The 27,896-nt window shown below is 32.1% G+C and overlaps 2 protein-coding genes across 2 annotated transcripts; both read left to right on the forward strand.

Annotated features, from left to right (window-relative positions):
- The first annotated feature begins 1,178 nt into the window (after positions 1-1,178).
- LOC134699369 (nacrein-like protein) lies at positions 1,179-7,529 on the forward strand. The gene is made up of 7 exons (XM_063560973.1): positions 1,179-1,335; positions 3,821-3,985; positions 4,684-4,859; positions 5,200-5,292; positions 5,917-5,952; positions 6,402-6,540; positions 7,273-7,529. Exons 1-7 carry the CDS (start codon positions 1,179-1,181, stop codon positions 7,527-7,529), a joined length of 1,023 nt encoding a protein of 340 aa, XP_063417043.1.
- A 7,781-nt stretch (positions 7,530-15,310) lies between these two features.
- On the forward strand, positions 15,311-26,945 carry LOC134699370 (nacrein-like protein). The gene is made up of 9 exons (XM_063560974.1): positions 15,311-15,513; positions 17,800-17,964; positions 18,312-18,487; positions 20,198-20,290; positions 21,361-21,396; positions 21,800-21,935; positions 22,643-22,881; positions 25,889-25,966; positions 26,885-26,945. The coding sequence occupies exons 1-9, from the start codon at positions 15,357-15,359 to the stop codon at positions 26,924-26,926; spliced, it is 1,122 nt and encodes a 373-aa protein (XP_063417044.1). The 5' UTR covers positions 15,311-15,356; the 3' UTR covers positions 26,927-26,945.
- The last annotated feature ends 951 nt before the right edge of the window (positions 26,946-27,896 follow it).

Below are 27,896 nucleotides of genomic sequence, written 5' to 3' on the forward strand. Positions count from 1 at the left end.
AAACGTTTTACATTGTCATTTTGTGGCCTTTTATAGCTGATTATGCTGTATCGGCTAAGTTCATTGATAGCTATCAATTTGTGTCATTTTGGTCTCAATATTATCATAGAGTTTTTAAACACTTTGGACCATTACTGACATTCACGATTTGCTTAACCTTCTATGTAATTTTTGATTCCAGTTTTGCATTTACTGAATTCAACGTATATTAGACAAACGTAAGTTTCGACTTTCATTGAGGTATACATACTAGATGGTTATTTCATTGTGTATCAACAAAGAAATATTTGTTCATCATTTTTTTCTACTTTATAGGTTTGGAAGGCCGTTGTTCTTACTACTTGAAAAAAATACAACACTCGAAACTGAAAACTGAACTCCTTTTTGTAAAATTGCTAACAAGTGTTCGGAAAAATTATTTAATGATAGGTTTCCACTTATTGTTTAAAAAATTCAATAAGGAAGAACAAAGATTCAAGTTTTCAATCATTACATTGTAAAAAAAGTATAGAAAGTGGAATCAGATATTCAATTTTGTTTTTCATTGAAAACGACATGTGACCTTTTATCTTGTTTTCTGAAAGAAAATGCACCATATTTTCTTTTGACCACCAAAATAATCTCAAAGTACACTTTTTTTTAAATTGTTTGATATTTGATATAGCCATATACTGTTTTTGAAGATTAAAATTGTATAAATCTGACTTTGGTCATCGACCTTTGCCATTTGGAAAAAAAGTCAAATTAGATCCCTTATTAATAAGTCGAATGCATTATCTACAGATAATAGGAAGTATACAACAATTTGATAAATATCATAAGCACAATGAATCATACATTATTCTACCAGTTGGTCCTTTAAGGTGCATGTATATTGGATAACATGAAGGTACATGTACGTATGATTTTTTTGCACCTAGTCACACATGCACATTAATTAAATGCTATATAACTAACAAAAATTTATTTTAACAGGTTTAAGGTTACAGAAATAACATTAACATAATGAACCGGATTCCGAAACATTATAAAATGCAGTCACATGACTGCAAATATATTTCTTACATAAAAACCTGATTTATGCAGTCATACCAATGCCCCGCCTCAGTTAACTGAGTTCTACTATAAAATGGTGTGCGCGACAATATGTACATGTATGAACCATTCGGCTGTTCGGTATGGACCTCATATTTTTGCTCGCTACCGTTGTCGCAGTGTTAGTGTCTTTCGTTGATGGAGCTGGATATCTGCAGATACGACCTCCATCAGCGAATCAATGTTGCTATGAAGACATAAACCAGGCTCATTTCAGCTATGAAAGGGATTTTTGTGAAGGTAAGTTATAGAACAAGTGAAAACATTTAATTGCATTTAGAATTTGCATCTCCTTTATTTTGCGTGCTGATTAAGGCAGCAGTAAATATTATTCTCGCACAACATCAGACGCTTATTGAAAATATCAACTACAGTGTCCACATTATCACACTGATATACGGATAATGAAAGTACTGATACATTGTAAGCGTCATCATTAAAATGTTTCATGTAAGAGAAGGAGAAGATTTTTAACGGTCTGATACACAATTGGTGGCATATGTATAGTTTGCAACAAAGGCCCCGATATAAAACATGTGAAATAATTCAAACTAACGGCCTACTCTCGAAAAATAAATTTGTATACATGTATCAAGCCACTGAGTTAAGTCTGAACCATAAAGAATACAATGTAGTGAGTATCTATAGAAATCGGATATGTGCCACTACTTTTGAGCGATATTAATACTACAAATGGAGTGCCGGAACTTTAATAGGCAACATGCAAATATATAATTTTGCAGGGCTGTCTGATGCTTGGATTTGGTAAAAATGATTGGTGATCAGCACTTGTAAAAAATAAATGTATTTATTCCTTATGTTTTTGGTTGTGTCCTAATTGTAACAAAGCTTTTAGTTTTATGAAACATATTGCCGTCAGTTTACATACTATTATACTTCAAACCATTGTTGCAAGTTATATTGTTTCATCAATGCTTCATTAGCGTGTGTTTAATCGCTGTTTTGAAGATCCATTGTTGTCCTGTGGGTGTTTTCTGGTCATCGGTTGTTTTTATTGTCTCTTTGACGTATTTTCCTTTTCCATTCTCAACTTAATTTGATACAAATTTTAACCGTTGAAAACTATACAATTATTATAAATTGGAACACCCAATGTTCGCTTCGATTACATTAGACTTATCATTTTTTAATGACATAAAACAATTTGGAGAACAAATTATGTTTTACAAAGTTAAAGAGTATATCCAACCGAACATACTAAAATCTACGCCAAAAAAGATGATTTAGGATTTGAATTAGATTCAGTGTGTACTATTACAGGGAGTGATAATATTGTTGTTGGAATCAGTGCCTTTGTAAATTATATTATAATATCTGGTGCAGATTTGGAAATTGAAATCCAATGTCATGTAAAAATATATACATACATCTAATGCAGATTAATTCCTGAGTTCAATCGTATGAATACAGTCATTATTCGTTTATTTAGAGTCAACTGATTTTTTTTTTACTCATTGAGGTAAATCCACAAAAATGGAATAAGAATCCAATCGGTACGTTATTTTAATTTTACCATTAAACCGATACATATTATGGTAGTATATTAGTCAACAGAGGCAACATCAGGAATGTAGCCGGAACTAATGTATTAGCATATACACATAATCATTATATTTTGTTTGCCGTTGCTGTTATAAAATTTAAAAAATCTCTAAAAAGTAACTAATGTTTTATCACAAGTTTACTTCTTGTTCATTTACGGGATTGCTATCTGTTTGGGTTTCCCTTTTTACTTAGCTCTTCAACCTTGTATTGTATTACATAAATATTATCACCACTGAATACACATTACTTGTCCATATGTGCATCATCTGCTGTCGAAGTAATATTAATACTATCTATGCTATTTATACTTTAAAAAAAAAAAGCGGAAAAGAGCCGAAAATAAAAAAGTCAGGAATATGACAGCTGGTATTTCTAAGTTTGATGTGTTTGAGCTCTTGAGCTCTTGAGCTTGCCTCTTGATTATGTGTTATATCTAGAAATTGACTATGACGGTCGACTGAAAACAAAACTGTACGACAAAAGTGATGATTTCAGCTTCCCAAAAGTGAAGTATTGGGAAGCTGACATCATCACTTCGTACAATTGTACAGACGCGATCACGAGTAAGTTCACCGTCATGAAATATCTGTTATTAGAAGATATCGGATATGTTCCTTATTTCGTTACTACAATCCCGTTCCCTTTTTTTACGAATGTGACCTGCCGAATCATACTTTTTACTTTTAAAAAAAAAAAAGTATGTCGTACAAGTAAGAGGTTTAGCGCTATAAAACCAGGTTCAATCCACCATTTTCTACATATGAAAAAGCCTGTACCAAGTCAAGAATATGATAGTTATTGTCCATTAGCTTGATGTGTTTTGTCATTTGTTTTTGCAATTTGCAATGTGTTTATGGACTTTCCCATTGAATTTTTCTCGGAGTTCGGTATGTTTGTGATTTTACGTTTAAGTAATGTTAAGACTCACTCGTCTGTTACAATATTTCGTTTTGCTCGCCAGTTGACAATAGTGATATATTGGTAATTGATATACTCAGTTAAGCTTTATAAAAGAGATATTTAGTCAAGTACTTTTAACAGGGGATCATGACAGATTATAATTAAGTATTGAACAATATTGTATCGTGATTTATATCAACATGATCATGCAACAGAACATCAATTCTTAAAACCATGGTAATGCAAAACGTATTTTCAGGACCAAAGGATTGGTGCAGAGTTCACCCATGCTGGACTACATGTGGCTCACAGAGGAGACAATCTCCGATTAACATCAACACAAAAGAGACTCGTTATAAAAATTATTCAAGACTGAAGTTTGATAATCTAAAGACAAGAGTTCTTGCTAATATCAAAAACAATGGTAAGTAGTAACAGTTAAGGTAAAATAAATTATATAGCAATCAGTAAATGTTTCTATATTTCACTACAACATTATGAAAACATCTCCTGTCTGACCTTTATAGGTTAATTATCTCTAATGTTTTCTCCTGGTATCGCTCATGTTCGACTTACTAGTATTGAAATACATTAAGTAAGAGGAGAAGGCTAATGCCATCATCACCTTTTTCGACGTATTTGTTATTTATTTCAGAGTAATAAACGATGAGCATAAGTATGATCTAGTAGATAATTAACATATGTATGCATAACATTGACGTAACTAACAGTTTAGCTTTAGACTGCTATTGAAAAATTTTAATACTTATATTATAAGTTATTTATATATATATGTATCTTAATGCTTAAAGTTGTGTTCAGATAAAATAAAAAAATGCAAAAAAAACTAACATGAAACGTTTATTTAAAATTATTAATTCCATTCATTTCAGCTAGGTATCGACGTGTCTTTATAATGGCGTACGTTTCAAAATTTCAAACGAATTATTATCAATTTTCTCCATGTCTATGCTTTCCTTTAGTTTCCAAACCAACTTGGAAAAGCATTGTTTAACGAATTTTGTTTCGGAAATGTTTTCAAAAGTATTAAGATAAAACATTACGCTTAAATTTATACGCTTGAAATTTCTTCTAAATCTCGTCTCATTATCCTGGAAACAGGTCATGCACCAGATTTTGATGTTGACGAAAAATTTGATGACGAGATAACACTATGTAATGTTCCTGGAAGACCAAAAGACAAGGAATATAATTTTGCTCAGTTGCATATTCACATTGGACGAGACGAAAATAAAGGATCTGAACATGCTATTGACAATACATTCAAACCGATGGAGGTGAGCATCTTTATTACATTAAATATGTAACTTACCATTCTTCAAGATATTTACAAACATGTCTCATAAATTCAAAGGCTTACGATACAGTTGCAGGAGAAGTTATGACGTTGATACCGTAATATGTCATTTTTTGTGACGTCGAACTTCCTCAAAACTCCATTTTTCGAGTGATTTATTTTCAATAACTCGAAATCTAGTATATGAACTCATCTGTTTTTTTAAATGATTGAATGAGTTGATAAAGCATGAAGATAATTTGTACCAGTTTTTATGAAAAAAAAATCGTCGTTGAATTCAAGAAATCAAGTTGTGTTATTAAATAACTGTTATATTTAAGGCTCACATGGTATTTTACGACAGCGAATATGAAGGTGTTGGGGAAGCTAAACCAAAGAAAAATGGACTGGTGGTGTTAAGTGTTATGATAGAGGTAAGATCCTACTACTTAATACAGCAGCTACTGTTCATGACTTTTGAGGAAAAGAACACATTGTTGGTCATTCCTGTTCTTGTAATAAATGTAAATATAAAATTTGCTATATTTCACTTTCAAAGGCCCTGTGCTATTTTAAATAAGAACAATATCAACGGGGATAAATTAGTTTCTGAAAATGCCGATAACTCTGAAAGTATACTGGAAGGATGGAATAAGTTAAGAACTTTTGTAAATAATTATTTCAAACGTTTTCCTGTGTGGCAATCCATCTTAATCTTTGTTAAATGCATAACATAGAACGTAATATATATATTTATAAAATATAACTAGTTTGTTATCGAACATAATATTATGTCTTGTACAGTGTTTGTGTGATTCAATAACTTTATCTGAAATGTGTATTTCATACTTACAGTCCAGAGAGTGTTCGGTTGATATAGACTTCATCACATAAATGGAAGAATACAAAAAGGCAAGACAGACTAGTCTTGTATCATTGACGAATATATATTTCACCTGTTCTTGTATTTGGTATTTAAGGTTATTCTGCCAGGGCTATAATGGTAAAATCATGACTGCATATGTCACAAATTATAATGTATCATATATTTGTTTTAGGTTTACGGACAATCCCATGAAAATAATAAATGTAGGGTAAGTTGTAGACTGAAATAAATGCGAATATTGTTGACCATTACCTCTCTCTCTCTCTCTTGTTCTTTCAATTTCTATATCAATTTCCAGGCTTTTTAGATAAATTGTTGTTAAAACAATAACAACACATACATATATTATAAGATCCACCAGTAAATTGCAGGAAGGCATCTGTGTACAACTGTAAATGAATAAATTACTTGAAAATTTCAGTTTAAACTTGAAAATGTTTTAAACATATTGCTATCAAATCAAGGACAAGTTTAGTCTGCAATGTGTATTTCACATTCTTCAATTATGGACAATGATATAGATTAACGTATAAAAAAAATTAGGAAAATATGGAGTTAAATGTGGGAAAAGAGAAGGACTTATATGCATCTATATGTATTAAATAAAACTGGGAAAAAAATAAGTGTAGTATCCACTTTAAATTATTGTATTAACAGGTTAAAGGATCATGTAAAGTAAGATTTTTAAAGAAGCTTAGTAAACTGATGGAAAAATACTATAAAATAGTGCGTCAATATCCCACAGAGTCGTATAATCCTGGTTTCTTGAGCATCCTTGGTTTTCAAAATGGTAGAAGTAAGCATGCTTTAATTGAATAGAAACCAAAAGCGAAAATTCTTAGAGACAGGTCACATTTCTTTAGGTATTATTATTCATCATTTGATGTCGATATTAAATGTCATTTAAAGGGAGACGGGTTTATATAAGTTTTTCTTGTTTCCGAATCCCTATATTTATATTGTATAATTATATTTCATGCACTGTTTGAATAAATATTGTTTAAACTAAAGGTTTTCTGGGTAAACGGACTTTACACCGTTTGGTTATATTTTACGACGACCACGAAGTTTCGCTATGAGACTGCTATCTTGTTTTGTGTGGTTTATCTTTGTAATAAGTACTTGTCTGATACATACATTGTGTATAATGCGATTAGGGACCATTTTTACTATAATTTCAATCCGCTGCAGGTATATGCATATACACTTATTTATATTTAGAAACATAGACTATATATAGAACAAAAATAGCAATTACACGATCGAATAAGTATCGACCATATATTATGTAAATTTCAAATATATAGATATATAAAACTGCCATAAACTATATACATAAAAAGTTACCTACATGTATGTGTCATTGATGTCAGATAAAATATGCAAATTACAAATGTATGCAAAATAGAGTATTTTTTGTTTTCCTATATTTTTAACAAACTAATAAAACAACAGTTGTATCACGATTCAGAACATGTTATCATAGTTTTTATATTTTGCATTAGCTCTTTCTTTCAATTCTTACTAGATAGTTGTCCGAACAATAATTGCGGTCGAACGCCAAGTCCAGACTTTATAGAAGAGAGATGCAAAAAAGAAGAGCAAAGCGACAGATCTGTTAGAGTCACAGAAGGTATCACTCCTCTAGATGTCCTGCCGTATGATAAAGACCGATTTTACACGTATGCAGGGTCACTCACTACACCTCCATGTTATGAAACTGTACAGTGGGTTGTTTATAAATGCCCAATTAAAGTTTCTAGCAAGGCAAGTAGAACATTTTAAGCATTATATGAATTAACTTACCTGATGGTGTTTGGGTTTTTTCTTCAAAAAGAGTCCTTTATGAGTACCTGCAAGACGCGAAGCTACAAGTTAACACCTGTTATATTCCTGGTACCTTTGATAACTTACTACTGTTCATTTATTTTGGATGTAACGCGTCTTCTGATTGGCTGACGTTATTTTGTTATGAGCCCATAGACATATTTTAGTCATGTGACCGTGACGTCATCAAAGTCCTTTTATGGTTTTCTACGGTTTAAAATGGAATTTAGAATTGAATTAAAAAACATTGATAATAAAACTACGATGCACAATTCCTGAGACTAAAGTTGAATTCGTCACAGTTCATATGTGTTTTCATTTGCCTCACATTATATCAACCTTGCCATGTTTATATAACTAAAGTGACCAAATGTTAGTCAATGTTAGTAATTTTAAAAGTCCACTGTATTTTTGTAGGCCTTTAAAATGTTACAGTTGGTGGAAGATTCACATTTCCTTCCACTCACAACATTTGGTGTACGAAGACCTTTGCAGGTACGTAACAATTTAAGAAACAAAGTTTTTTTCATGAAAATGCATTTAAACATAAAGAGCTGCAATGAATATACATAAAATTGAGAATCGAAATGGGGAATGTGTCAAAGAGACAACAAACTGACCAAACAGCAGAACATAGCCGACGGCCACCAATGGGTCTTTAACAAAGCATAAATAACCCGCACCCAGAATGAAATGACAATGGACGTCACACTTAACTACTGTTTTGTGACATCTTAAACCACCTCTTATGTATCTCACCAATATTAAATAAACCAAAACACATTATTACGCACAGTAAAAATCAGTTGAAAAGAAGTCCGAGACTGATTTCAGAATATGTAACTAAAGAAACTAAGCAATATAACAATGATACATAAATTAACACGGTAATAGTACCAGTTATTGACATGCCAGCACCAGACTTCTAATAAACTAATTAAAAGATTATGTATGCATCAAATGAAAATAAAACACAATCCCCTTCCGTTATGGGATTAGTTTTATATCATCGTAAAATATACGAGAAGAACATAACCCATGTCAAGTCAGGAACTGGTATAAGAATAAATGTGTTTATTTCCGATGCAAATACATTATGACTGATTCAATATTAATACCAAATATACTTATGGCTCTTTTGGTATCTTTGGTGCGGCAATTACCAGCGATAGCATAGATCAAAATGTACGGGTCCAAAGTTTTCGCAGACTGACATATGAACAATTTACAAACGTTTAGTTTACCACTAAATTAATATTCATCAGCATTTGTGAAAAATGTGTCCCTAAATATACTTTACTTTCTCAAATGTGACTGTTTTGCCACACAAAATGCCTTTAAACGACTCTCTAGAGTCAGCATGCATGATAGAATAAAATAAAAACACAAATTAAATGACATGTGAATTAAGGGAATCTACATGATTCTATCTAGTTGCCCGAGACTGTTTAGACCAGTGGTGTGGAAATTAATTTTCATAGAAGCACTTACACTTGACCCTCCGACGACAATTCATATAAAATCTGATCAATATAAACCGAATTTACAATTAAAAAAATTATATTGTAGAAGAAACTTATACTCAAATAGTGTCATTAAGGATGTTTGCTACTCTATTTTTTGACTTTTTGTCAGATATTCGGAATCCTTTAGTTTTGTCCATGTATTGCAAATAAAAAGTTTGCCCACAGACCCTTACTTTTCTTTTCATAATTTTTTTAAATACTTGTTATATATTACCTTGTTTTTGAAAGAAAAATGTACCAATGTTAAACGAATATAGAATCTACAGAGAATTTTTCCTGCCAAAATTTCAACAGCTTATATCTTTAAAAAAACAAGGACACGAACCCTTCATTTGTTCTAGCTTTTTTATTCCTTTCTTGATATACTATCAATATGTAACATTCTTTGAAAAAGCTTGTTGTTTTGTAATAGAGGAGCAAACATCTCTAAAACAAATACGAAGATGAATAGCATTGTTGACCAACAATTCCGATTTCCTTGACCGTTTTAATATTATTGATACATTTCAATTGTATGTGTAACAACACTTGTTTATACTGTAAATTCAGAAATTATTGCGAGGTTTTTATTATTGCGATTACTGCGACAGAGTTGTAAACGCAATAATCAAAACTCGCATTTTGTTATATTTTAACTGAATTAAGCATGACTTTTCTCAAAATCGTAAAAAATAAAATCGCATTTAAGTTTAAAATGACAAAATCGCAATAATAAATGCACGCAATAATTTCTGAATTTACAGTAGTTATTTCAATGATATATTTTTGTTTGTTTGAGACATTGTTAACCTATACTGTATGAATAAATAAGGGCAACAGTAGTATACTGGTGTTCAAAAGTCATAAATCGATTGCGAAGAAAACATATCCTGGTTACAAACTAAAACCATGGGAACCACGTCATCTATAAGAGGTAAAAAAAGGAAAACTGAAGTGCAATAAGCTCTAACGCCAACATACATGGAAACGAACTGTTTGATATCATCTTCCATATTTTTGACCTGGCACAGGACATTTTAAGAATACATGGTTGTTTTAACCTGAATCATTGCTTCAATCATTTGCCAGTGTGAAATAAGCAAACTGCAATCAGTCAATCAAGTATTAATGTTTCATAATTAATTTATAAAATCATTTCAATAAGATGGTTAACGCAACAAAAAAAAACCAAAACCAACTTATACAATTTATATCGCCTTTTCAATTGTTTTTCACAATTTTTAGTTTGAGTTCATATGGTCTGCAAAATAAAGTAGAATCGAAGAAAAGTTTTATGGCACATTTATTTGGTGACCAATGCATATAAAAGTTTCGTGTGACTTGTGTAAACAAAACATTATTGACAAAATTATAAAATACACAATTAATCCTTGTCATGTTTTATTTTCAATAAACAGCTACAAAATAGTTTTGTTTATTGAGATAATGCTGTTATTAAATATGTGTTTGTTTTTATTTTTCAGAAAAATAAGAAAGTAGTTGTCTACAGTAGTTTTAAGAAATGACAATGAAAAACGCCTGTATTGAAAATTAAAAAAAAATGAAATTAAAGGCAAAAGCAATTCAATTTCACCTTTTTTTAAATTGTTATCAACGATAAAAGAAAGTAGAAAACAAACACATAACGGAAGGATAATAATTTCCAGTATTACATGTAGCAACCTCTGTATTGTTCATGTAATAACAAATCCAGTGAAGAGTCTAATTCGGTAGGTCACATTCGAAGAAAAAAGGACGAAATGGTGGTTATTGCCATTGGTATATATCCGCCGTCATCAGTGAAACAGATATTGTATTGCAGTCACCAACTTGTGATGGCGTTTGTAAAATTATTTGAAGAAATTTATTAATTTGAACTTCACATTTTGTAAATCTTTGTTTAATAGCCTCCTTGTAAGCAGCAACCCTCTACTTATGAAATCATGATAAGAAAATATGGCTCGGAATATCGTATAACTCGAAGAAATAGACTCCGTATGCAGGCATTGTTGGAATTTCGCTACATAGACAATTCCAATATTTTTTGAAAATCATGACAGAAATGTGTTTCATATTTGTTTTCGTTCATATTTTCATATACATCTAAAGAAGGCCGTTTGTTTTCTCGTTTGAATTGTTAACATTGTCTTTTCTGGACTTTTTGTAGCTGACTATGCGTCAAAAGGAACACGTTTTGTGTCAAGAGAAATACGTTCATCATGTCGATAGACGTAATTGCCGAAAGGCTCATAATTGTTATCAAGGAGAAAATTAACTGCTTCAATCATCATATCATTCTTCTTGTATATTCCCCTTTCTCATTAGGGAACAAGGCTTTTAATGAGTTGCAGCAAATATATTTGCAAAGATTTTGCTTAAACTTTTCAAACGACCATCACCTGTCATTTTATTTACCATGGTATGCACTTTCATTGCATCTGATTGTCAAATATGGCATACAATTAATAGTATTGAAAGAATATGGTGTCAAAGGTATCACAAATAATTAACAATATGCGAAAATCTTTAAATGCAAATGCAATTCTTAAGAATGAGAAAAGTCTTCAGACACAACATATTACCAGATGGATTTCACAATTGATTATGATAGTATAAATACAAGAAAGAAACTGCAAGACTTAGATTGTCCTGCTAAGCTTACTGTGTATAAGAGAAAACTTGTGAAGGAGCTCTGCGAAATTCTGAAACCATGCAGCGCAACAAAAACCCCAGAGGAATGTTACTTCTAGTTTGCAAATTCCAGTAACTCTTAGCTTTAAGTTGAAGAGGGACGAAAGATACCAATGGGACAGTCAAACTCATAAATCAAAAACAAACTGACAAAGCCATGGCTAAAAATGAAAAAGACAAACAGAAAAACAATAGTACACATGACACAACATAGAAAACTTAAGAATAAACAACACGAACCCCACAAAAAACTAGGGGTGATCTCAAGTACTCCGGAAGAGTTAGCAGATCCTGCTCCACATGCGGCACCCATCGTGTTGCTTATGTGATTACAAATCCGGTAAATAGTCTAATTCGGTAGGTCAAATTCATGAAAGGGAAGGGGATTGTAGTTACGACGTAAGGAACATATCCGATATCATTTATGAAACGGTTATTCCATAACGGTCAACCAACTCGTGATGGCGTCCTTAAAATTTACGAAGGGATTATTTCAACTTCACCATTTGAAACTCTTGGTTTGATAGCTTCCTTGTAAGCAGCAACCCTCTATCAAGAAAATCATGATAGGAAATGCAAGCACGGGAATATCGAATCAATTGGGAGATATATGCCCGGTATGCAGGTGCTGCTGGAATGTTGCTACTTAGAAATGGAAAGTTGAAAAAAAAATGAGGACGTGTTTTTAAACAGACTGTCGACATTCCAATGGGAACAAACTGTGCCCCTCTACTTGCTGACTTGTTTCTGTATTATTATGAGTCTGACTTCATGCATGAACTTCTTAGGAAGAAAGATAAGAAGTTAGCAATATCCATTAACTCTACTTTAATTTCCGCTATATAGATGATGTTCTTTCACTAAACAATTCAAAATTTGGTGACTATGTGGAACATGTAAAAATATTCGAATTAGCCCCCGCCGCGATATAACCTTGTTGTGCTAATGCGGCGTAAAGCAACCAACAATCAATCAATCAATCAGACTATGTGGAATGCATATATCCCATCGAACTAGAGATATAGGATACTACAGATACAGTTAAGTCGGCTTCATATCTTGACTTACATCTAGAAATTGACAATGAGGGTCGGTTGAAGACAAAACTTTACGACAAAAGAGATGATTTCAGCTTTCCAATTATGAACTTTCCATTTCTAAGTAGCAACATTCCAGCAGCACCTGCATACGGGGTATATATCTCCTAATTGATACGATATTCCCGTGCTTGCATTTCCTATCATGATTTTCTTGATAGAGTGTTACTGCTCACAAGGAAGCTATTAAACCAAGAGTTCCAAATGGTGAAGTTGAAATCGTTCCCTTCGTAAATTTTAAGGACGCCATCACGAGTTGGTTGACCGTTATGGAATAACCGTCTCACAAATGATATCGGATATGTTCCTTACGTCGTAACTACAATCCCCTTCCCTTTCATGAATTTGACCTACCGAATTAGACATTACCGGATTTGTAATCACATAAGCAACACGACGGGTGCCGCATGTGGAGCAGGATCTGCTTACTCTTCCGGGGCACCTGAGATCACCCCCTATTATTCGGTGGGGTTCGAGTTGTTTATTCTTTAGTTTTCTATGTTGTGTCATGTGTACTTTTGTTTTTCTGTTTGTCTTTTTAATTTTTAGCAATGGCGTTGTCGGTTTGTTTTAGATTTATGAGTTTGACTGTCCCTTTGGTATCTTTCGTCCCTCTTTTATACATTTTTTTGTTTTTGATTTTGTTTAACATGTTTTTGTTTATGTTTAACACAGATTTTGTCAAAGTAATGCATTCAAATGCGCGTTCATATGTGTGTTTGTGTGCAAGTGTATGTTCGTGAAAAACAGCACTTTATATCGTTTCAAATTTAAGATAATATTAAAATGAAAACAAAAATGCTAAGAAAGAAACAACATCTCAAAGTTTTAAGTAATACAACCTTATTTATAATAATTCGTTTTCAGTGGTTTTGATTGTCTGATATACGAAATTCGCTATATGCTGGGCAAAACTAGTTTTCTAAAATTTGGTTTATCTATTTATCAAAAGAACATTTATGCTATATACATGATAGCATAGAGATGTATATCAAATAACGAACATGAAGTAAGCATCTCCTTATCATTGCTTATAGTATATCTCTACATTTAACTGAATACAGTTGTGTTATATCCTCACGGATACCGTTAATATTGATACTACACTATATATTTTCCTGTGCAACTACAGTACACAATAAATGCCAACTAAATTACAGTTACTCGATTTCTCTCAATTTCAATTGTAGAATAACTTCTCTTTACACACTGTGCTATATATGTTATAATGTTTGACATATTGTTAGCCAAATCAATCAAGTGTTAACACAACTTCAAAATGATGGTGAATTATTTCGAAGCTTATCCAGGCAACGAACAAAGCGCACCAAAGAAGACGTGTGTCTCCGAACAGTATCTTTATTTTCAGATTCAGATTGGCCGAAAAAGATCAAATAATGATCATAGCTTTTGGTACATTTTTTTTCCCAGTGCAATGGAGTACAACCTTCTTGGTGGACAAGGACACAAAGGAATGCTGTTGGATTGCTAATGACTATATGTATCTCTTCCGACTGATAATGCGTCCAAAAGGACAGGAAACAGTCATATGTATTCATGTAAAGTTTGGAACTTCTAGTTTCAAAACTACATGTAGGACTTATATATACCTCTTTTTATTTTTTAAATAATTTTAATACTTTTAGACGGCAGATGAAGTTTCATTTAAAAGCAAAAACACGAAAATAAATAACAGGTATATCCAAACATCTCTACTCAGAACAGAAATTAAAATTGATTTATATAATATGTTAATGAACTTTCTCAAACAGTAGGAACAACTAGCATTTTTGTACAGTGTATAAAATAGAGCAGAAATACCATTTTAAAAATGTTTCGGTTGTAAAAAGATATATCTTTTTTTAAATACATTGAAAGGAATAGATAACGACTTTATCTAAACAATGTTAAACATCACTATTTAAAAATGCATATATATTTACTGCTTTACATTAAGGATATTGAAAAATTTTCCTATGATGATTATCATTCGGTGTAGGTGGTGTATTTGTCTTATAATATTTTTTAAACATTGATCCCTGATTACAAAATTGAAATAATTTCGAATTCTTAAAGATGAAAGGGAATGCATAAGATTATTTACCTTTGATTAACAATCATATGAGCACGATGAAAATATAATCATGCATTATACTATCGGTCTATCGGAGGCGATACATGTACATATAATTACTTCACATGCAGTTACATAATACTTGTGTGCACCTTTTTACACATGAAAATACATTAAATGATTTATAATTTAAAAAAACAATTTTATACACGTTTTAGGTCACATATATTACCTTTTCACAATGAAATGGATTTTTAATTATAAAATGTTTTCACATGACACAAACATATTTATAAAAATAGAAAAAAAATGATTTATGAGGTGCAGTCATATTAATGCCCCGCCTCAGTAAGCTGAATGATAATATACAACTTCTGGTGCACTGCGACCATATGTATGACATATTCGGCTTTACGGTATGATATTTGTATTTGTGTTTGCTACCGTTACATCCGTGTTCGTATCTTTCGTTGATGGAGCTGGATATCTACAAATACGACCTCCCTCAGCTGAAAAATGTTGCTATGACAACATAAACATTGCTCATTTCAGCTATGAAAGGGATCTATGCGAAGGTAAGATATAAGATAAATTTGATTTCCTTTCATATCGTTAATTTTGCGTGCAAAACTGTGCGGAAGACCAAACTCTCTTTGCAAGGATCTTTTTAAGCAGGAGATATTATCAAAATTTCCACAAAATCACATTGACATGAACATAACGAACGTACCGATGCATTGTAGGTGTCTTCGTCATAATGATATCAATAAAACGGTAATACAGAATTTTAAACAAAAGCACAAAAGATATAAGCAATTATATGTCCCTATATGAGCACAACAAACAATTATGTGTTGTATATATAGTTCGGAAAAAAATGATACGACATGACACATGTTAATCAATTCAAACTAACGGCCTTCTCTAAATCAAATACAAGTATTTTAACAAAATATGACAGACATTAACCAGCCGCAGTGACTGCAATACAAGCTCCTGGGTTGAGTGATCAACACAAACAAAAATGCCATTCATGTTTTTGATGTTTTTCTATTGTGACAAAGCAATTTTTTTTAGGGAAACATGGTTCATTTAGTTGTATGACTATCTCTACATTAAAACAATGTTGGAAATTATATTGTTTCATTCATTTTACATGAGGGTATATTTTTCTCGCTGTGTTGAGGACCCATGCATTGATGGCCTTGTGCTGTTTTCTGCTATTTTCGGAGATTTGTTGTCTCTTCGCACATATTCTGATTGACTGTTAGATTACGAAGATAGCATTAGAAATGTTGTAAGTACTAATATACTGGCAAAGACACATAGATTTTGTTTTTCATTCCTATAATAAAGTAAGAAATCTATCTATCACGTGTACAACTCTTCTTTAGTTTCGAGATTGTCTAAAGGTTTGGTTCTCTTTTTAACTTACGTACCTTCGAAATTTTTGTACTTTATGTCTAGTACATTTGTTTTTATTGACAATATGAAGGCCATTATCATATTACTGTCTCCACAATATTTATCGAAATTTCCATCTATTGTAGTTCATTAATAGCTTTCATGTTATTGGTACCTTAAGGATTTATTCCTTGAAATCTCGTTCGTTCATTATCAAAACCAAATCGTGATTCAAGTGGAAAATATCAATGAATTTTAAAAATATTATAATCAAACGTAAATCTGTGAAACAGTTGTGTACTTACAATGAATAGTTTTGGATAATCCAGTTTTTAAATTTTACGACCAATCACATCAGTATTTTTAGCCAAAATCTAGAGAAAACGAGTGAGGGGTGCAAAAATTTATTTTTCAAGAATCATGTAACTCCCAGATAATTTTTGACTTCTGAAAAAAAAAGCATCATCATATGATAAAATTATATCAACACCTACCTATAGTTTGAAGTTGAGTTTATTTAGATTGGTCCACTTTATTTTTATTGAAAGTATGAACAAAAACATAATTATTGAACTGTGATTTTTTTTCATGATCATGATGATAGAAGCCACAAAATAGGTAAAAAATGATGAAAAATGGGAAAATCATAAACATTGGATATTTTCAAAGGCTCGTAGCAAAAAAAAGGAGTGCAACACCATATGATTGTGTCGTCACTAATAGTTGATTTACAGACTTGTTAACCAAAATATCAGCTTAGGAAAAAAAGTTTAATTCTAATAACGTTTGGCTCCTATGAGGTGTACATCCTTAAACAAACGGATTATAATTGTGATACGTATGTTTGTCTTTAGTTATGTTGTGACTGACTCGTTGGTTACGACATTTATTCACACTTATCTATAGACTTAGGTTATATTTTGAAAATTATTCTAAGCTTTATAAGAGTTTTAGTTCGATAACTACATTTGACAGAAAACAAAATTAAGAATGAAACTGTTTCTAACCGACAAAAACCCTACCAAAAAGCAGAAAACAGCCGAATACCACCAATGTGTCTTCAACACAGCCAGAAAATCCCACACCCTGTTGCTTGCCTCAGTTACTTTACTTTCCCCGTCCTCGTCATTCCCAGTGTGAAATAAGGCCGCAATAAGCACTTTTCAAACTGTTTACTAGTTCAAGGTTAATGGACGTCATACGGAATCTGAAATATATCAATGAACTAAAATTAAAACAATTACATGACGTCATGAATAACAAAGGTCAGAGGTTCATAGCTCGATACAGGCGGCGGAGATATACGTGTTTTGTGAGATTTCAACCCTCCCCTTTACTTCTAGGCAATGTAGAAGCATGACAGATTATGATTAATTATTGGTATACAAGCATGATAAATTATTCTACGCAAGACAACATCTATTCTTTAACATTGATAATGCTAAACATACTTTCAGGACCAAACGTTTGGTGCAGAATACACCCGTGTTGGACGACATGTGGGTCACAAAGGAGACAATCACCTATCAACATCAACACAACAGAGACTTATTATAAAAGGCATTCAAGGCTTAAGTTTGATAATATTGACAAAAGAGTTCCTGCGAATATTAAAAACAATGGTTAGTAGCAAAAGTATCAGTAGAAAAAATTACATATAAGTCAGGAAATGTTTCTATATTTTAAATACAAGTAGCCGAGTGTCTGTAAACTGTTAATATAAATTTAAGCTACATTGTAGTTATTGACATGTTTTGATCGTATTGTTAACGACAGCTTAACATTTTTTACATCACTTATCAACACTTCCTATTTTTAAATCATATTAGAAAAGCAATGCTGTACGAATTTTATTTATGAAATGCTAAAAATCCATAAATTGCTTTCAAAAATATTTTGAATTTTTTTTTAAATAAACCTCATGCATTTAATATGTCTTCTAATTATCGTGTCATTATCCTGGAAACAGGTCATTGCCCGGATTTTAATGTTGACGGAGAATTTGATGACGAAATAACTCTATGTAATGTCCCTGGAAGACCAAAAGACAAAGAATATAATTTTGCCCAGTTGCATATTCACCTTGGACGAGACATAAATAAGGGTTCTGAACATTGTATTGACAACAATTTCAAACCTATGGAGGTGAGTATCTGAATTACATTAAATAGAAAATGTATTGTCTTTCAGAAATTCATAGAGATGTCTTTCAAACTCGCAACATTGTAAGATATAATGCGTTTACCAATACAAAGAAAACTGTAAAACCATACATGGTTTCGAAACCACAAAAATATATACAAATGTATGCAGTGTACATCCATAGCACAGATACATGTTGAAAGACTTAACCACATATATTAAGAATATGACGCGTATGCACTTCAACTAAAATCAGGAAAGATATGATAGCTCAGTATGAATTCAACATATCCTGCCTCGTAAGCGTCAGTCGTATGTTTTATCTGTGTTACTGTGGCCATTGTCCTTCTAAGATAAATGAAGTTATAACTTAATGTGATCGTGAGAGTGAGTTTTATACAAAACAAATATTATGGATTAAGATATTAACTTCTACCTACTTTTTGAAAGTGTCATTTTAGTCATTATAGAAAATCAACCAAAGAAAAATACATTAATCCCGTAAACAAGTATAGAGGTCAATAAATAATGTTCAACGAATATTTACGATTAATATGTGAATGACCTAATCAGACCCGATAAACGTTTTGAAAGAGAAACATCAAATAAACAGAATGAAATTAAAAAAAAACAATATAATAACACATTTGCACAAATTGGTTACACATGTTAATGATTGGTGCTGCATCTCTTGTTTTATCATTTATTATGTGTACATAATTTATGTATAATGTGTCTATTTCATAAAGGGAGGCACTCGTCAAGCAATGTTTTTTCAAGCGATTTATAACAATTTGAATAATTATAAAATATAATTTTAATTATACAAAAGTTCGTATATTCCTCAATGACAAGGTGACACTCATGTTTATTAATTCATATAGTCCGTATTACTTATCATTAAGCTATTTACGCTTCAACGTTTTAACGCATTCTTGGCTTTCACAGAAGAGGTGACAGATACCAAACAGACAATACAATTCAATAATAAACTGACAACGCCATGGCAAAAATAAAACATAAAAAGTAAATAACAGTATACAAATGATTAGAGGTTGTAGCGATCCTAATAAAGGTAAACCAAGAAAAGTTCGTTTTATTTCAAGAACTTAATACGTTAATTTGTCACATGAGTTCGTTCTTCTCATGATTTTAGGACTTTAAATACTAATTACTATCTTGCGTCTCCTAAGTACTGACTTATCCCACTAAATATATAAAGAGACTTAAAGAAATCTGGTATCCAATAATATGATGATTTTAACTACTAACTGACTTCTCATTATTATCAGTTAGTTCTACTGAATGTATAACATGTAAAATGATACAGGTCAAAAAGATGAGTCTGCATATATATCTTTAAACGGAGATATACCACACAAATGTATGTCTATATATTGTCCGTAATACGCCATCTTGATAATTATCCTTATAAACATGGTAATATCTCGTAATGATAAAAAAACCTCTATTTCCAACAATTTATTTATCTATATGCCTCAACAGCGGGTGACACTTACATAACAAATGATTACATTTATTTTTGAAAAAAACAAAAAAAAAAATTATTGGCTGCTTTGCTTGACCTTTGATATGGGATATTCTAAATTTCATTATGCAAGGTTGCTAAACGTATAATCCTACATGCAAATGAATTCACTATTTGCAATTCCAGAAAACAAGTCGTGTTATCATGAAACTATTATGTTCCAGGCTCACATGGTGTTTTACGACAGTGACTATGATGATGTTGGTGAAGCTAAACCACAGAAAAATGGACTGGTAGTGTTAAGTGTTATGATAGAGGTAGGAGTGTAATGCACAATACAGAAGCTTCTTTTCAGGACTTTTTGTGATTAAACTTCCTGTAAGTTGTTTACGTTTTTGTCAATATCAAAGTTGATCAATTTTCGACGGTCGTGTACGATTTAAAATAAGACAAATATTAACGTGAATATTTTAGTTTCTGAAATGTCGGATAAAACTAAAATAATACAAGAATGATACAATAAATGTAGACGAGTTCTTACAAAAGAGAAACGAAAGATATCAGATGGACATTTAATTCATAAATCGAAAATAAACTAAAAGACCCACGTCTCACAATAATAAATATAACACGATATCACAGTAGCATGGGTTCGAATCCCGGCGAGGGAAGAACCAAAAATTTGCGAAAGCAAATTTACAGATCTAACATTGTTGGGTTGATGTTTAGACGAGTTGTATATACATTATGTACACAGCCATGTATCACTATCATTGATGGCGATCTGATGAATACATCTGTTGTAGAGTTGTCACTGACTCAGAAGTACTTATGAATATAAATATTTTCTGTAACTGTATCTTACATTAATTTGTAGGATCCTTTACTATAGATAATTTAGCGGATCTGTAACAATAACATCTTCATGCCTTATATATCATGTACTGTAGTACGCCGCTAGATTAAAACTGACGTGGAAAGGTAACACATGGCCTGCGAAAGCTCTATTTTAGTAGAGCCCAGGTGGTCGTGTGGTCTAGCGGGACGGCTGTAGTGCAGGCGATTTTGTGTCACGATATCACAGTAGCATGGGTTCGAATCCCGGCGAGTGATATATATACAACTCGTCTAAACATCAACCGTACAATGTTAGATCTGTAAATGTGCCTTCGCAAATTTTTGGTTCTTCCCTTCCCGGGATTCGAACCCATGCTACTGTGATATCGTGACACCAAATATATATATATATCGTTCTAATTTTCATAAATACTTGTATTAGGATATCATAGTTACACTGAAAACTATATAATTGAAATAATCTGCATTTCATATGTAATAATTCATAAGCTAGTATATATATATATATATACATGCTATATTATTTCAGGTAAACGGTAACTCACACGAAAAAAATAAATGTGGGGTAAGTTGGAGACTCGAATACTATAAACAATTTGTTGACCGTTAACTCTCGTCTTTCAAATACTAGAAGGATTTCTTTTACATAATTTTTTATAACTCTAACATATATAATATTGGCCACCGGTTAATTATAGAAATGATTGTGTCTATAACGTTAACTCACAATACTTGAACGTGTCAGTGTAACTTTAAACGTGTAATAAACTGTTCATAATCAGTTACAATCAAGCAGAAGAAGTCTGCAATTTGTATTTCGCATTTTTTTCAAAATGAATAATGATTAGGGTTGAGTTATTAAACAAACCCAAACAGATGAAAATCATAATTATATTTTATCTGTATGCATTGAACGAAGCTCTAAACAAAATAACTGTGTAATGCTTTACAAATTATTGTATTGGTAGGTTGATGGGAAGTGTAAAGTCAGATTTGCAAAAAAGCTTAGTAAACTAATGGAAAAGTACTATACAACAGTGCGAGAATATCCTACCGAATCAATACCTGCTGCTTTCTTTGACAACCTGCGTTCTCCTCGTAGAAGTAAGCATTATTCAATTTAATTGATATCAAAAACATTAATTCGAAGAGACAGGAAACATTTTGTCAGATATATAGTAAACACCCTTTAATTAAATAGAAACCAAAACTTAAATTCTAAGAGAAATGTCACGTATCTTCAGATATAAGTAGTCCGCACATATTATTTATATGAAAATCATTTTCTTGATACACGAACTTACAACTGTTTTGTTATTGTCAGCGACGACCATGCGCCTAGAATATTTAACAGAAGTTTTCTATCAAAATCAATTTCCAAATGGTTCACTAAGAGCGTGTAAACTTGTATAGTCAAGAAAGCTTTCCTTAATATAGGGGGAGGGTTGAGATCTCCCAAACATGTTTAACCCCGCCGCATTTTTGCGCCTGTCCCAAGTCAGGAGCCTCTGGCCTTTGTTAGTCTTGTATTATTTAAATTTTAGTTTCTTGTGTACAATTTGGAAATTAGTATGGCGTTCATTATCACTGAACTAGTATATATTTGTTGAGGGGCCAGCTGAAGGACGCCTCCGGGTGCGGGAATTTCTCGCTATATTGAAGACCTGTTGGTGACCTTCTGCTGTTGTGTTTTTTTTATTTTGGTCGGGTTGTTGTCTCTTTGACACATTCCCCATTTCCATTCTCAATTTTATTGTTTGTTTTGCATACTTATTGCATTTCCGTCATTCCTTTCTTTCAATTATATCTAGACAATTGTACGAACATTAAATGTGGTCAGACGCCAAGTCCAGACTTCATACAACAGAGATGCGAAAAAGAACAGCAAAACGACAGAACCGTTAGAGTTACAGAAGGTATTTCTCCTCTAGATGTCCTTCCGTATGACAGAGATCGATTCTACACGTATGCAGGGTCTCTAACTACACCTCCATGTTATGAAACTGTACAATGGGTTGTTTATAAATGCCCAATTAAAGTTTCTAGCAAGGCAAGTATACAAGTATATGCATTGGAACAATTTACTTAGCTTTTTAAAAAAAAGTGCAAATCCTGACATATTCCTGCTAGACACAAACAAAGAAGGATTCATAACGTGTTGTTTGTTAAACAAACCTGACAGTTGCACGTAAAAAGGCGCCAAGGTAAGATAAGTCTATAAATTAATGTAATAATGTGGGAGTAAACGAAAGTTTTTGTCATACATTATAATTGAATTTTTATCAATTAAACCGTTTCATATTTTCTGTGTCAGAGCCTATTATAGCCAACTATACGGTATTTCTGCATGGTTGAAGGTCGTACGTTTGCACATAATTGCTCAAATCCACTTTTTTAAACTTTGGTGGATAGTTTCTCATTGACAATGATACCCTATCTTCGGCTTCAGTATTCTTATATAAACAGTTCCATATACAAACTATTTATTACCATACGCAGGTTTTCTGTTGTATTTACCTTTCGTATTGTCTTTGTTTATGCGGGAATTTCTCGCTATATTGAAGACCTGTTGGTGACCTTCTGCTGTTGATTTTTTTCTATGGTCGTGTTGTTGTCTCTTTGACACATTTCCCATTTCCATTCTTAATTTAATGTTTATTTGTTATATGAAAATGAGGGATGAATACTAATATGTGTTATGCAATAACTAATTAATGTTTGTCTAAATAAGTTTGAGGACGACAATACTGACATTTTTCGTTGATTTTTACTTCTATATTTACTAGACACAAAAAGAATTTATCAAAAATATCATTTTTTAACAATGTTTTTTCAGTTTTGTATTTTATTAAACAATGACAGAAAAGCATAGCAACTTAACAAAGATAACAGATCACAATTAATTTTCCCTTTGCACGGACTGTTTGAAGATGCCGTTGTTAAAACCAAAAGTTGTAGAGTTAATATGTCAACTTCTTGAGTTGATAACAGCAGTCCAATGCATCCGATGCATCGATACATCTAAACGCTGAATAAATGCTTGTAGAATGGTATTTCGCTATTCCACCAACACGGCTCGTAGCTGGTTGACTGACTCTGGTGGCTAATGACGTTTGCTTGCATGTTTGTCAAGTTCATTCCATAAATGTTCGATGGGTGATATGTCTGGCGATAAAGCTGGCCATGGAAGAATATCAATGTTATTCAGCCCAAGATATTGTGTACATACACGTTCAAGATGACACCTAGCATTGTCCTGTTGGAAAGTATGCAGATTTCCATGCCTTGCACTAAATGATTGTACAATTTGAGAGATAATTTATTCACGATAATGAAAGAAAGTAAGACTTCCGTTTATGAACTTCAAGTCAGTGCGATCACAATGCGTGATTCCAGCCAAAATTATCACACCACCACCACAAAAAAAGATCACATTCTTCCTTGGAATATGCCTCCCAGGTGTTTGTCTGTTTGTTTGCGGTAATCTAGCTGGCAAAAACCGATCCCTGAGATGAGTTAATCTTATGTGACGGTCTTGGCATGTTCGAATGACATAAATGTGGTTTCACTAAAATTTCAAAAAAATCGTCTAAAAAACGTTATTTTCCGGTAGAACAAAACCAAAAGTGCAGTTACAAACATACAAACTTATGACTCTTTTCGAACATACTGCTAGTCGCAATACGTAATGTTTTGATAATACAAATTATTATGTAAAATTGTTGAGTATCGTTTCTTCGTGTGGCTAGTATACATTATGGAGCAGACTTTAAGATTATGTCACGTATTCAATTCATACGCAATGCATCTTGTTCATTGTTTATATATCATTTAACATGCATCTCATTCATGTTAGACTTTTCGCCTATTTTTTATGTCGCCAAAAAGTGATACAATAGAAAAACTAAGAAATTATAATGAAATTATCAGATTAAACAAAACAGATGTGGGTTGTAAAACAGTGTTCTTAAAGCGATGAATTCAACTTTCCAATTGTGAACTTTCAATTTCTAAGTAGCAACATTCCAGCATCACCTGCATACGGGGTATATATTTACAAATTGAAACGATATTCCCGTGCTTCCATTTACTATCATAATGATTTTCTTGATAGAGGGTTCCTGCTCACAAGGAAGCTATTAAACCAAGAGTTTTAAATGGTGAAGTTGAAATCATCATTTTGTAAATTTTATGGACGCCATCACGAGTTGGTTGGCCGTTATGGAATAACCGTTTTACAAATGATATCGGATATGTTCCTTACGTCGTAACTACAATCCCCTTCCATTCATGAATGTGACCTACCGAATTAGACTATTTATCGGATGTGTTATCACATAAGCAACACGACGGGTGCCGCATGTGGAGCAGGATCTGCTTACCCTTCCGGAGCACCTGAAATCACTCCTAGTTTTTGGTGGGGTTCTATGTTATGTCATGTGTCTGTTTGTCTTTTTCATTTTTAGCCATGGCATTGTCAGTTAATTTTTAGATGTATGGGTTTGCTGTCCCTTAAGTCTCTGTCGTCTCTCTTTTATGATAACCTCAGTTTTGAATGAACTAATAGTAATGATGAAGAAGGTTAAGCTTATTGATTTTTTGTAAAGCTTTCGAAAAATAGTGCTTACTATAAACACTGTGACTGGTGCCATATATTGAGATTATACATCTTACCTTTCCAGATCTTCTGAGTTATTTCCTATTTTAAAGCACGCTGTTCAGTCTAATGTTTTTATCAAATGTATTACGTATTATGCTATGCTTTCTCCAGATCTTCTTTGGCCTATCTCTTATCTTAGTGTGTCTTTGGTAGCCTCCATTCCTTTTTTTTAATCTTTATATTATATTACTGTGAAACTTGTTATTACTAATTTTATCACATGTCATAACAATGTCGATGCATAGTTAGGTATTCTAAATGGGAATTGGGTAAATTATATCAACTTATTTGTTTTCATTTTCTTCAAATTAAATAAACTTTGCCATAATTGCCATGCAAATTCAATTATCATTGACTCAATGTAAGTATTTCATTAGTGTCTACTGTATTTTTATAGGCTTTTAGAATGTTACAGTTGGTGCAAGATTCAAATCATTTCCCCCTTACGCATCTTGGTGTACGGAGACCGATACAGGTAAGGAACGATTTAAGAAATAAAGTGTTTTCATGAAACGTTACTTAAAAATGACGAGACACCAGTAAGATACATATAAATATATTATTGTGTCTGGTAGAGTTCATTGCAGAGAGCATAGATAAAATGTAGACACAATTGTGCGTTCTAAATTTGTTGCATGGCTTTTGAAAATTTAACATTTTTTTATTGAACACAGGTTTACACAAATTATACGTAAGATCTTCTGTTGTAATTATTTTTCTAATTATCGACACACAAATAGCAAGACGGGTCTCTAAAATTAGTTTCCAAATATTTAAATATAACCAACACTGATGACATCTGAATTTAGGAAATCTAGATGAATCTGGTTGAGAGAGACCTCAGGTAAGGATGAATGTTGGATCCTGTTAAAACCTTTTAACTAGATGCATTTGTTTGCACCAGTTCTAAGTAAGCAATTTGTTGTTCACTGATTGGCGGTTTTACCTGTGGTTCATAAGTGCTTCTCGACAATTTTTGAGAATTCAAATTTAGCAAACACTTATTTGTAAGGGAAGTATGGAATGTCTTACTCTTATTTAACGCATAAACAAACGACAACCACTGAAATTACATATTATTTTTACATCAACTTTAACATTCTTTTACTTATATTCAGAGTTGTGTACATATAATCTGCCAAATAGCAATGAATAGAGTATAATCAAATTTGTTTTAAAAAAAAATGCTATATACATGTTTGGCTACACATCTCAATTTTTTGTTTAATTTCTCACATCTCAATTTCGTGTTACTTACAAAAATACGTTTAAATGCCCAATGAATCATTGCCACGTTTTTTTTTCTAATAAGTAGCTACGTATAAGTTTAGATTCATTGAGATAAATGCCTATGACCATGATGACTAATATGTGTCTGTTTTTATTTTTTCAGAAAAATAAGAAAGTAGTTGTTTACCAAAGTTTTAAGAATTAAAAAAATATGAAATAAAAACAACTTTCTAAGTCAAAAGAAATTTAATTTCACTTATTATCAAAGATAAAAAGAGTAAAACAAGGTAAAGAAAAACAAACAAAAAACAACAATTATCGGTTTTAAAAAAAATTGACATTTGAAACTGAATAACACGAACTCTACCAAAAATTGGTGATAATCTCATGAGCCCCAAAAAATAGGAGGATGTGCATATTCACCGAAACTTGTGAAACATACACACTATAAGAGTCATCCACTATAATGGTGTTTGTAAAGGACATACTTTTGCACATACTTCAAAATTACAGAAAAAAATGCGTCATGACTTGGTTTATTTATGTCATGGTTAAGTTCATCATCGATCAGATTTGACTTGGTTAAGTTATGTGATTCTTGTCGTAGTATGTAGTAATTTGTTATAAGTAGATGCAAAAAGGTTGACAATAAGACAACTATCCATGCATGATCAAAGAACCTAGATGTAAGCAACTATGTGTTACTATGAAGCCTTCAACAATGAACAAAACCTTGGTAAGTTATTGGTTTTGAAAGGATGCGACAAAAAATAATGTAGAACAATTCAAATGAAAAAAAAACACCAGCTTGTTTTCCCTTTAAAACAATACAAAAAGAGGACTTACGTTTTGCAGCTTTAAGTAGAAGTCTTTAAACTATTACAAACGATGTTTTCTTGTCTAGCCAGATAAAAAATAAGGTTCAAGGATAGCCAATGCTCTGTGTTTATGTCCGTACTTTGATCTCGAATGAATTGTTTTAACAAATTGTGACTTGAATGTAAAGTTGTTTCATTGGCACTTATACCGCATCTTCTTATGTCTAATGATCTAATACAACACTTTGATAAAATGTTCAAAAAAATCAATCAAAACGAGGTTGAAAAACACATAATTTTGTTATCATCTGTAGATATATACATGCGTACATACATGTGTACTACATCAGTGCTTAA

Source organism: Mytilus trossulus, unplaced genomic scaffold (assembly GCF_036588685.1).
Source record: "Mytilus trossulus isolate FHL-02 unplaced genomic scaffold, PNRI_Mtr1.1.1.hap1 h1tg000050l__unscaffolded, whole genome shotgun sequence".
Classification (NCBI taxonomy): domain Eukaryota; kingdom Metazoa; phylum Mollusca; class Bivalvia; order Mytilida; family Mytilidae; genus Mytilus; species Mytilus trossulus.

Excerpts from the sequence above, each read along its gene's own strand:
- LOC134699369 (XM_063560973.1), top strand. The coding sequence starts at position 1,179 with ATGGACCTCATATTTTTGCTCGCTACCGTTGTCGCAGTGTTAGTGTCT. Across the intron at positions 1,336-3,820 it reads TGAAAGGGATTTTTGTGAAG|GACCAAAGGATTGGTGCAGA; the intron begins GTAAGTTATAGA and ends ACGTATTTTCAG. Across the intron at positions 5,953-6,401 it reads ATGAAAATAATAAATGTAGG|GTTAAAGGATCATGTAAAGT; the intron begins GTAAGTTGTAGA and ends TTGTATTAACAG.
- LOC134699370 (XM_063560974.1), top strand. The coding sequence starts at position 15,357 with ATGATATTTGTATTTGTGTTTGCTACCGTTACATCCGTGTTCGTATCT. Across the intron at positions 18,488-20,197 it reads ACAATTTCAAACCTATGGAG|GCTCACATGGTGTTTTACGA; the intron begins GTGAGTATCTGA and ends ATTATGTTCCAG. Across the intron at positions 25,967-26,884 it reads GTGTACGGAGACCGATACAG|AAAAATAAGAAAGTAGTTGT; the intron begins GTAAGGAACGAT and ends TTATTTTTTCAG.